This window comes from Salmo salar, chromosome 10 (assembly GCF_965601325.2).
Source record: "Salmo salar chromosome 10, fSalSal1, whole genome shotgun sequence".
Taxonomy (NCBI): Eukaryota; Metazoa; Chordata; class Actinopteri; order Salmoniformes; family Salmonidae; genus Salmo; species Salmo salar.
This window is the reverse complement of record NC_138300.1, coordinates 43162823-43175778: the sequence shown is the minus strand read 5'-3', so window position 1 is coordinate 43175778 and position 12956 is coordinate 43162823. Positions and strand designations below refer to the sequence as shown.

The 12956-nt window shown below is 42.2% G+C and overlaps 1 protein-coding gene across 3 annotated transcripts in view; it reads left to right on the top strand.

Annotated features, from left to right (window-relative positions):
• adcyap1r1b (ADCYAP receptor type Ib) overlaps positions 1 to 12478 on the top strand; it is an 87583-nt gene extending 75105 nt beyond the window's left edge. For 2 of the 3 annotated variants that reach the window (XM_014123308.3, XM_014123309.3), the window contains exons 12-14: positions 1391 to 1520; positions 2009 to 2050; positions 2187 to 12478. In XM_014123308.3, the coding sequence (XP_013978783.1) occupies positions 1391 to 1520; positions 2009 to 2050; positions 2187 to 2801 (787 nt within the window). In that variant the 3' untranslated portion in view covers positions 2802 to 12478. The remainder of the gene's footprint in view (positions 1 to 1390; positions 1521 to 2008; positions 2051 to 2186) is intronic. The other variant, XM_014123310.3, reaches the window with a different exon arrangement.
• Positions 12479 to 12956: the final 478 nt, after the last annotated feature.

The following is a 12956-nucleotide window of genomic DNA, read 5'->3' as shown; positions in this document are numbered from 1 at the left end:
CAACATCTGAACAATAGCGCACTTGGTAACGTTAGTGTGTACTGGTGCTCGACCAGTCATGAAACCAACATCACCCATGACAGAGAACGGTTGATTGTCAAGGGCAATGAATTCTATTATCTTGGCGTTAATGAATTTCGCCTTTGACTTGTCTCGCTGAAATTTTATTGCTCTTTCAAATGACTGCTCAACTTGTTGACTGCTCGATCCACACAGCAGACATTGTGGGCTAGGTTAGGAATGCTGTGTTGCACGTGTAGCGCAAAATTCTATGTGACGTCATTACGTCATGTCCCTACTTATATAGGTTTGCACGTCAGCTTTGACATCGGTTTTTCACATTGGCGTTAAACTACACATCGGGCCGATACCGATGTTGGCATTTTTAGCTAATATCAGCCGATTCCGATATGTTCACAGATATATCGTGCATCCCGAAATGTTATATCGCTATTTTGACATGCATTGGCAAGAGACATGCTTTGATTATGCAACCTATGGATTACAGAATAATATTAGGAATTGTCATGTGAGACAGGATTTTGGGTTTCAGTGGGATTGGGACTGGACAGGAAAATAGCCTAGGCTTTAGGACAGGAAAATATAGAATTTTCCCTCATGCCTCTATGAATTGTTAACAGACTTTGTCTGTGACAGAGATGCCTATGTAGTGAATTGTGCATAGGCCTATCAAATGTGTGACTGTCTGAAGATTCACAATGACAGCTCAAAGTGCCACACTTTTTTATAGCCTGTAGTCTACTGTAGGGGTTTCCTGTAGGGTTTATTAACTTGATCCGGGTTGCGTGTGCAGCCCGGCAGTGTCAATCATACGTGCGCTTTGAATTTATGACGACTTTGTGTGAAGTACATAATCTAGGCTAAAGGCTTCCTTCCATGATATAACCTGTTTGGATAGTGTGCTATTAAATGTTTTGCTAATCTGATGCTGCACATGAAAGGGAAAGGAGACCTAGTCAGCTGTACAACTGAATGCCGTCAACCGAAATGTGTGTTCCTCATTTAACCAAACCCCTCTGAACTCAACCACTCTGCCTTAATCGATGTCCACGTCATCAGCACCTGGGGAGCAGTTGTTGTTGAGGGTTAACTGTAGGGCCTGCATTAGTGCCACATTGGGGGAAAATTTTGTAATTTCCCGGGTCTTGTCATAACATTTTAGGGGGAAATGTGAAGAGTGTTCCCGGGACAGTCCCGGGATCCCGGTTACCCATGTTAATTCCTAGTCATGAGTATGTTGGTCCACTGTTGATGATGTCATGCATATATAGGTCCACTTTTGATGATGTTTGAATCTATTGACCAACTGTTGATGACGTCATGCGTATGTTGTTCCACTGTAATATGTGTTGTGTTGTTTGATTGGCAGGCGTCTGGCACGTTCCACCCTGCTCTTGATCCCTCTGTTTGGGATCCACTACACTGTGTTTGCCTTCTCACCCGAAGACGTCAGCAAGAGGGAGAGGCTGGTGTTTGAGCTAGGCTTAGGCTCCTTCCAGGTGTGTGTGTGTGTGTGTGTGTGTGTGTGTGTGTGTGTGTGTGTGTGTGTGTGTGTCTGTCTGTCTGTCTGTCTGTCTGTCTGTCTGTCTGTCTGTCTGTCTGTCTGTCTGTCTGTCTGTCTGTCTGTCTGTCTGTCTGTCTGTCTGTCTGTCTGTCTGTCTGTCTGTCTGTCTGTCTGTCTGTCTGTCTGTCTGTCTGTCTGTCTGTCTGTCTGTCTTACTATTCTTGTTTTACTATTCTTGTGAGGACTTCTGGTCGGTGCCAGAAGCCAAGAGGAATTCGGACAAGTGAGGACATTTGGCCGATGCTAAAAAGGAATTAGGATATTTTAGGCTTTGGGGTTAGGGTTAGGGGTTAGGTTTAGAGATTGGGTTAGTGTGTGTGTGTGTGTGTGTATGTATGTGTGCTTTCTGATGTGTGACAATGTACATTCCTGTGCATACCTGAAAGAAAGTTTTCTCTGCTTGTGTTCTTTGTGTCCATGTAGGGCTTCGTTGTGGCTGTTCTCTACTGTTTTCTGAATGGAGAGGTAAGCTCTCTTTTAAACCAACCACTTGTTGCATTAGGCACTGATAAGTACAGCATCTCTATATCGAGAGAGAGAGAGAGAGAGAGAGGCATGCTGAGTCTTTCCAGCGAGGTCCATTAATAATGACCTTGTGAAGTATCTCCCTGAAGGTGCAGTCAGAGATCAAGAGGAAATGGCGCAGCTGGACGGTGAACAGGTACTTTGCTGTGGACCTGAAGCACCGGCACCCTTCGTTGGCCAGCAGTGGGGTGAACGGGGGAACGCAGCTCTCCATCCTCAGCAAGAGCAGCTCTCAGATCCGCATGTCCAGCCTACAGGCCGAGTCGCCAGCCACCTAAGCCACCTGAACTTCAACGGTGAAGCCCAGGGCCAGAGCCAGGGAGAGACCACCACTACTACTACTACTACTACTACTACTACTACTGCTACTACTACTTCTATCACCCCTACACCAAGACCCATCAGCCACTTCCACACTGGACCTGATACTATGACCAACCTCACCCCTGCACCCAACCTCACCCCTACACCCAACCTCACCCCTATACCCACACCCAACCACAGACCACTACCAGTGACCAGCCTCACCAACCCATACCCTTTCCCCAACCCATATCCAGACACTACCAACCCATACCCAGAGACAACCAACCCGTACCCTGACACAACCCTGATCCTGGACTCTGGAGAACGCATCCCGGACCCTCCTAACTGCACTGCACCCAAAAGCCCAACAGAGCCCTTCATATAACAAACTGGATCAACAACTCAACCTTAATAAAGCCATGGCGAATCAATCACACCCAAACTAACCCAACCCCAAGCCCTATTCAAACTAACCTACCCAATCCAATCCAAACTAACCAAACCCCTAGCCCTATTCAAACTAACCCAACCTCTAGCCCTATTCAAACTAACCCAACCCCTAGCCCTATCCAACTAACCAACCCAATACAATCCAAACTAACCCAACCCCAAGCCCTATTCAAACTAACCTACCCAATCCAATCCAAACTAACCAAACCCCTAGCCCTATTCAAACTAACCCAACCTCTAGCCCTATTCAAACTAACCCAACCCCTAGCCCTATCCAACTAACCAACCCAATACAATCCAAACTAACCCAACCCCAAGCCCTATTCAAACTAACCTACCCAATCCAATCCAAACTAACCCAACCCCTAGCCCTATTCAAACTAACCCAACCCCTAGCCCTATTCAAACTAACCCAACCCCTAGCCCTATCCAACTAACCAACCCAATACAATCCAAACGAACCCAACCCCAAACCCTATTCAAACTAACCTCCCCAATACAATCCAAACTAACCCAACCCCTAGCCCTATCCAAACTAACCCAACCCCTAACCCTATTCAAATGAACCAACCCAATACAATCCAAACTAACCCAACCCCTAACCCTATTCAAACGAGCCAACTCAATCCAATCCAAACTAGCCCAACCCATAGCCCTATCCAAACTAATCCAACCCCTAGCCCTAGCCAAACGAACCAACCCAATACAATCCAAACTAACCCAACCCCTTGCCCTATCCAAACTAATCCAACCCCGAGCCCTATCTAAACGAACTCAACCCTTAACCCTAACCAAACTAACCAACCCAATACAATCCAAACTAACCCAATCCCTAGCCCTATCCAAACCAACCCAACCCAACCCCTAGCCCTATCCAAACCAATCAACCCAATACAAATCCAAACTAACCCAAGCTCTAGCCCTATCCAAACTCACCCAACCCAATACAGTTCAAACTAACCCAACCCAAGCCCTATCCAAACTAACCCAACCCCTAGCCCTATTCAAACTAACCCAACCCCTAGCCCTATCCAAACTAACCTACCCAATACAATCCAAACTAACCCAACCCCAAGCCCTATTCAAACTAACCTACCCAATACCATCCAAACTAACCCAACCCCTAGCCCTATCCAAACTAACCCAATCCCTAACCCTATTCAAACGAACCAAACCAATACAATCCAAACTAGCCCAACCCCTAACCCTATTCAAATGAGCCAACCCAATCCAATCCAAACTAACCCAACCCCTTGCCCTATTCAAACTAACCAACCCAATACAATCCAAACTAACCCAACCCCTAGCCCTATCCAAACTAACCAAACCCCTAGTCCTATCCAAACTAACCAAACCCCTAGCCCTATCCAAACTAACCCAACCCCTAACCCTATCCAAACCAACCCAACCCCTAACCCTATCCAAACCAACCAACCCAATACAATCCAAACTAAACCAAGCCCTAGCCTTATCCAAACTAACCCAACCCAATACAATTCAAACTAACCCAACCAAAGCCCTATTCAAACTAACCTACCCAATACAATCCAAACTAACCCAACCCCTAGCCCTATCCAAACTAACCCAACCCCTAACCCTATTCAAACGAACCAACCCAATACAATCCAAACTAGCCCAACCCCTAACCCTATTGAAATAAGCCAACCCAATACAATCCAAACTAACCCAACCCCTTGCCCTATTCAAACTAACCAACCCAATACAATCCAAACTAACCCAACCCCTAGCCCTATCCAAACTAACCAAACCCCTAGCCCTATCCAAACTAACCCAACCCCTAACCCTATCCAAACCAACCCAACCCCTAACCCTATCCAAACCAACCAACCCAATACCATCCAAACTAAACCTAGCCCTATCCAAACCAACCCAACCCAACCCCTAGCCCTATCCAAACCAATCAACCCAATACAAATCCAAACTAACCCAAGCTCTAGCCCTATCCAAACTAACCCAACCCAATACAGTTCAAACTAAGCCAACCCAAGCCCTATCCAAACTAACCCAACCCCTAGCCCTATTCAAACTAACCCAACCCCTAGCCCTATCCAAACTAACCTACCCAATACAATCCAAACTAACCCAACCCCAAGCCCTATTCAAACTAACCTACCCAATACCATCCACACTAACCCAACCCCTAGCCCTATCTAAACTAATCCAATCCCTAACCCTATTCAAACGAACCAAACCAATACAATCCAAACTAGCCCAACCCCTAACCCTATCCAAACCAACCAACCCAATACCATCCAAACTAAACCAAGCCCTAGCCCTATCCAAACCAACCCAACCCAACCCCTAGCCCTATCCAAACCAATCAACCCAATACAAATCCAAACTAACCCAAGCTCTAGCCCTATCCAAACTAACCCAACCCAATACAGTTCAAACTAACCCAACCCAAGCCCTATCCAAACTAACCCAACCCCTAGCCCTATTCAAACTAACCCAACCCCTAGCCCTATCCAAACTAACCTACCCAATACAATCCAAACTAACCCAACCCCAAGCCCTATTCAAACTAACCTACCCAATACCATCCACACTAACCCAACCCCTAGCCCTATCTAAACTAACCCAATCCCTAACCCTATTCAAACGAACCAAACCAATACAATCCAAACTAGCCCAACCCCTAACCCTATTCAAATGAGCCAACCCAATCCAATCCAAACTAACCCAACCCCTTGCCCTATTCAAACTAACCAACCCAATACAATCCAAACTAACCCAACCCCTAGCCCTATCCAAACTAACCAAACCCCTAGTCCTATCCAAACTAACCAAACCCCTAGCCCTATCCAAACTAACCCAACCCCTAACCCTATCCAAACCAACCCAACCCCTAACCCTATCCAAACCAACCAACCCAATACAATCCAAACTAAACCAAGCCCTAGCCTTATCCAAACTAACCCAACCCAATACAATTCAAACTAACCCAACCAAAGCCCTATTCAAACTAACCTACCCAATACAATCCAAACTAACCCAACCCCTAGCCCTATCCAAACTAACCCAACCCCTAACCCTATTCAAACGAACCAACCCAATACAATCCAAACTAGCCCAACCCCTAACCCTATTGAAATGAGCCAACCCAATACAATCCAAACTAACCCAACCCCTTGCCCTATTCAAACTAACCAACCCAATACAATCCAAACTAACCCAACCCCTAGCCCTATCCAAACTAACCAAACCCCTAGCCCTATCCAAACTAACCCAACCCCTAACCCTATCCAAACCAACCCCTAACCCTATCCAAACCAACCAACCCAATACCATTCAAACTAAACCAAGCCCTAGCCTTATCCAAACTAACCCAACCCAATACAATTCAAACTAACCCAACCCAATGCAATCCAAACTAACCCAACTCCTAGCCCTATCCAAAACAACCAACCCATTAGAATCCAAACTAACCCAATCCCTAAAACTAGTCCTGTTTATGCCAACCCTGTAACTACCTAATTATCCTTTTTTTGTCTGTATATGAAGGTATTTTCTGACTTTATTGAACAGGGAAAGGATGCTAGTGGTGAAAGATATAGGTTGAGTGGGCCTGATTCAAACCCATGCCAACAACCAATCCAACCCATCCATATCCAACCAAACCCAACACCTAGTCCTATTCCTAACCAAACCCCAACCCACCACTATCCAAACTAACCCAACACCTAGTCCTTAGCAATCCAACTCATCCATACCCAAACTAACCCAACACCTAGTCCTATTCCTAACCAAACCCCAACCCACCACTATCCAAACTAACCCAACACCTAGTCCTTAGCAATCCAACTCATCCATACCCAAACTAACCCAACACTTAGTCCTTAGCAATCCAACTCATCCATACCTAAACTAACCTGACTCCTATTTCTATCCAAACCAGCCTATCACTATGTAAACTAACCCAGCCAACCCTGACTTAACCTACCCCAACATTAAAACCCAACTCTACCAGACAGGAACAGAAAACCTAACACCTCACCAGCAGCACCTGTTCACGAGCAGTTGTAGGTGAATCCACCTTTAAACTGTTACAACTACAGTGTCTCCATCATGGAGCAAACCACCATCAGTGGTAGTGGCCTAGCAGTGAATGTCAATCACCATTCAGAAACCATCAGACAAGGATCTTTACAAGGAAGGCAGAAGGCTATGAAGGAAAAGCATGGTTAATGGTCTGTACATATCATCATGGTGTTATGTCAAAAAGCTTCCCCCCGTTAGGTGTATCATGTAGAGCAGAAGAGGTGGACCACTTCAGTGCTGCTGAATCATCCATGTAATACCACTGGTCATTGCAATCATATCATCATGTCCGAAGAATGACAATAAGTATTTAACAACTCCTCCTCCTCTCTTTCCTCAGTCTGTCTTTCAGCTTGTTGCAGACTCAAGTTAAGACTGTTTTGTTGTTCTGGGTATAGTTGTTGTTATGGCAACTCACTTACGGAGCAGTAACAAAACCATAAAGCCTCAATCAGAGTCCAAAATGTGCATGTGTACGCACAGCAGTGTTCTAGAATATTGGACCGTTGGCTTTCATACTTTTTGAATTCTCAGCAGAGCACGTTGGTTGGGAATTTTGGCAAGGTGCTGTGCGTCCCCAGCGAATTGTGGTCTCAGAGCCACGTAGCTACAGTATGTCACAATGGGATGCCGGACTATCACGTCACTAAGTCTGTGGCCGGACTATCGTGTCAATGAGTCTGTTTGACTCTGAATTAAGCTTTACACGTCCTGTACAGGAGAGGCAACCAACCGGCCAATCAAGACAGACTGACCTAATGTAAATATTTATCAGCTGACCAATCAGGTTGCAAGTGTGAGCCTGTTTGTAGAGGGCATAGATTTAGATAGACATTGCATCTTTGTATCTGTCCCACTATGGCATCTGTGAGAGAAAAGGCAACACCATTGAGACCATGTCCAGTTTGAAGTAGTCACTTTATTATTTTACTACTTCTAAGAGTTGGTAAACAAACTGAAAGGGTGCATACTGTGATCTGGACTATTATTTTAACAGGTATAAATGTTGCCGATTTACTGCCACCTGCAGTTATGGAATGTTTGCTCACAAGAATAATTAATTGGCTGATCCCTCCTGATGACCTGGATAGAATTATGTGATCCTTTCTTAACCCATTGGAAGTTCCACCCAGTTGACTACTTAAAAATGGTGAAAGTCCCAAATGGCACTTCCCATGCTAAAAAAGGCTTTTGGGCACTAGTGTTGTCTATCTAAGTCTATGGTAGAGGGAGAATCATGTGAGGTTACTGTAAAATAATGAACAGTGAAAGGACACAAAATGGAGGCTAACACACTGCATCATGGGATACTATTCAGGCCTGGAGACTCAAGCCAGGATCAAGGCAAAATAAATAATTACTGGACCAACAGTAGAAACAATGTCTCTTAAAATATGAAGATAAGAGTCAACCACGACCAGAAGTAGAGCATCATAGTGCTTTGTATGACCGTATATGACGTCAACAGCTATGTGTCAGCCAATGGCACAGGCCACCTTTTCCTGTGTAAGCTGTGATTGGTGGAGTGACAGGAAGATGATGATGTCACTTCCTCCTTGCTATATGTACCACTGTTACTAGAGATTGAGGAATTCTTCCCACTGGGCACACACTGGTTGAATCAATGCTGTTTCCATGTAATTTCAATTAAATTATGTTGAACCAAAGTGGAATAGATGTTGAATTGACGTCTGTGCCCAGTGGGATTCTTCTGAGGAAGACAGATGACATGGGTAAAACCAGTATTTATGTGAAAGGTATATTTTCTACAGTTCAATTACGAGGAATGAAATGCCAAAAATAAAACATGCGTTAAGGTAAGATGGTCATCTATTTTAGAAGTTATTTTAGAAGGATGAACAATGCTAAGGTTTGCCAACTACGACCATTACACACCAAACCTCTTTAAATCTTAGCATTGCTTATGATGAGAAGATGCCTTGGTTCATTTCGGGAGAGGATTGATAGTGCCACTAGTTTTAAACAGCCGGTAGTACAGAAAATGTCAACGACAACTTACTCATGAATGGGTATCATGAGTTCAATGTATAATTGTGTTACAATGTCTGCATGAATTGTATTTTTCTTTCTTCTTTTGAATCTGTTTACAATAGTTTTGTGAGATTATTACTGTACCTGACGCTGAAAAGGCAATGCAGTCCAATCTAGATTTTACTTCGTTTCTTCAGCAGTCTCTCAGCTAGCTTCAATATGTATATTTAAGAAAATAGATAACTTAGACCGACAGAAAGTATTTTACCACATTGAGTTTTGATAAACACCTTCCTGAATTGTGTTTTTAAAAAAGTATTATTTTGGGGTATTTCTCTCATTCCAAAGATGAACAATAGACTCCACACTGAGTTTGCACGGCCGTATACATTTGCAAAGGCTGAGTAAAAGCTTTGCAACTGATGTCACTAAAGATTTGATCCTTTGGTCTGATTTAACTATTATTATTATATATTCTAATCCCATGTTAATCCTAATCCCATGTTAATCTCTCCTAGTATACTTTAGTCTCCAAAGTGCCTTTATGCACAAAACGGCAAGTATTTCTGTTAATCTGAGAGATTTTTTTTAGACATTATTTTTTAAACGAAACTGCAAAGTATGTAAAAACATGTGGTCAACAAAAGTGCTTTTATGATGTTACACTGAATCAGTATTTTATTAACCTGGAGGCCTTTGAAGTATCTAGAGCTCATTTCTGGTTTAAGATGGGCGTAACCTATGAACTTTAACCTACGACCTATAACCTATGACCGATTACCTTTTGAAATAAGCCACTTTTATTTTGAGTAAATATCTACTATGGTCTATCTATATCATATACACAATAATAGGTATGATTGATTGACTCTGTTCTATTTTGCAGCATTCAGTCCTTTATACTCATAATATTTTTTGTATATCAAAATAATGGGACACTGGTTGATTTAATTAAGTGACTGTGCACCGTTTGTGACTGCAGGCAAATGCTGTGCTTTTTAACTGGAGAGAAAGACAAATATATATATATATATATATATATATATATAACAAAAAGGCAATTATTTGTCTTTATTTGTACTGTACGTGACCAAACCAAATTGAGAATATATATATATATTCTCAATTTGGTTTGGTCACGTACAGTACGAATAATTGCCTTTATTCTCAAACTGAAACGGGGAAAAAAAAGTTTTGTCATATTATTTTATTTATTTGTCGATGTATACTATAAACTATAGATAATGCAACAATGCATATCTGTAAACAGTGTGTTAGCGTGTCAAACGTTTGATGAACAGTTGATGACTCCACAACTCCCCAGCCCAACTGAAAAAGCACAGCTCTTTAACAGTATTATCTGATCAGAAACACAAAACTTCCTGTTAGGAATAGTTTCCCATTGTTCATTAAAGAAGCATGACAAGGAGGGCTTAAGAAGAATGACAAGGAGGGCAGACAGAAAGCAGTAATGTGCTGTGTTTTTCTTAAGTCTGGACCTGTCTTTAGCACTCCTACTCTTGAGACGCTTTACACTGGCCTTTAATATGGGTCCATCCATGCGTGTGCGAATACAGATGGCCAAAAGGTGTCCCTGTTTCACTGTGAAACAGGTTGGACAATCAGAAAAAGATGATCTGCTTTTGGTTTCCACACCAAGTTGAATGTTTAGCAGGAGTTCCTTATTAAAACCATAATGACAGTCTCAGCATGTCATGAGCCAATTTTAAGAGTATGAATACATTTTCAAGACTATTTATGTTATGAAATATACATAGCCTTATATCGCCGGTCAATGTGATGTCAATTAGAGATGTAATCATTCTAAGAATACAGTATATGGTTTATTAAATCTGTTGTTATAATGAATAATGAAGTAGTTATCTACATACATGTACAGTAGTTTAGATGTGTCCCATTTGCACCCTTTTCTCTAATCCTTGTATAGTGTACTACTTTTGACCAGGACCCATAGGGAAAGGTTATGCACTAAATAGGGAATTGGGTGCCATTTGGGATGGAGACTGTGTTTTACAAATATGTGTAGTCTACCATTGTGGCTTATAAATGGTCAAACTGAATTCTGCCGTTTCATTGTGTAAGACAGTATCTTGTAGATGGAGTCGTCCGTGGTGCAAAGTGCATATTAGCAGTCATTAGAATTTTGCTCCGTGGTTGTTATCATTTTAGTATTATTTTTGGTGATAGTGATTGTTCAAATATGAAGCATATTGTATTGCTGCCTATAATCTATTGTAGACTGATGCATGCATCTCCTGATGGTTTGATCCCTTTCACCAAGCTGTGTTGATTATTCTGCAGATGAAATCTTACTGGGAGATGATGGAACCTTTTATAGACATGTTTTTAACAGTTCACAGAATCCTGAGGGAATTCTAAGTGTGACATTCGTTTTACTGCATTCTGATCATGTAGTCAGCTATTTCAAGGAAAAAGCAGCTCCAAGGAAGGAAAATACAATGGTGTTCAATAGTGAATAATTATTTAAAACTATTTAACCAGAAAGGGGCATAGGGTTAGAAAGCCATCCACTAAAATGTGAATAATATTTTTCTGTTTGAAAACAGAGTTGCTGGTCAATTGTCATTAAGAAGGGGCATTTTAAAACATCTATGATCGGAGCTAGTCAGAACCACCGGTCCCCTGTTCATTCAATTTCTATTGAATGTTAATACGTTTCAGAGTCCTTTGACATGAGGGTAATTGCCATACTACATTTCTAAATGAATAGCCAATACCTTTTATAGTTTCCACCCATAGCAAAATGACATTTAGAAAGCTGGCTCTGTTTTGGATGGAAAAGAGACAACAGGGCTGTGTTCAGCAGGGCACCATGTTGTGGAACACTCAGACAGAAATACATAATGTAGAACAAACATGTCACTCTGAAATGTAAGCTCTATTCATGCCATTTCTATCTGCAACGTTCCACATTTGCCTACCTAACATAGCCCAGGACAAGGTACTGTACACTGATGGCTGAATGTAATGTAACTGTTGTATCTGTGGTCTGAAGGGTTGGGCTCAATTACATTTCAATTCAGTCAATGCCGGAAGTAAACAAAACATTTTCTCAATGCTTTTTAATGGAAAACAAATGGAATTATGAATTTCAGTTTGAATTTAAATGGAATTTGCGACAATTCTGGTGATCTGACCGCTGCCTGCTTCAGTCTGTTTTTAAAGTCATGTTGTCATTTGATCTTCTGTTTCACCGCTGCGCTGTATAAATGTCTTCTTGTTTTGATGTATATATTAAAACAGGGGTAGGAAACCCTGTTCTTGGTGTGCCGCAGGTACAGCAGGATTTTGATCCATCTAGGCACCACGCTGGACCAACTGAGCTTATTGATCAGTTCAGTTATTGCCTAAATTCAACACACCTGGTCTTCCAGGTTGGTTAAATCCAAAACATGAAGTGCCTGTGGCACACCAGGACCAGAGTTGCCTACCCCTGTAATAAAGAGGTTTTGTACATTATTATTGAATTATTGACTTTAAGTCGTAATAAATGTTTTGGACTTGTTGACGCATTGATGTTGTGTATGTGTGTTTGTTTTTTGGACTTATAGTACAGCCCTGTATTAGCCTGGTGCCAGATCTGATTGTGCTTTTTTGCCAGCTCGTATGTCCAATGTCATGCCAAACATGACATGACGATAGGAGTTGGCAAAACAGCACAAACAGATCAGGCACCAGGCTAGCCCTCTAAATAAACAGCATCACATCAGAAGTGTTCAGTAATGTTGTAGCCAGGAACCTGTTAGAGGGGAAAGAGCTCTCAGCTTTTTACAGCTTCAGAAGAGAGGGAACACAGTTCACACACAGATGTGAATATTACACCATCTCAACTCCACAATACCACAAAAGCTGTTTACAAGTCAAAGTGCTGCATCCATTGATCTTTTCAGTAGCTTACAGTCTCACAGTCAATAAAAGTCTTGTTCAGTTCAGATCAGTGCCATGTTCTTGTCACAATTTGAACCCAACAAAGAAGCATGCACACTATTATATT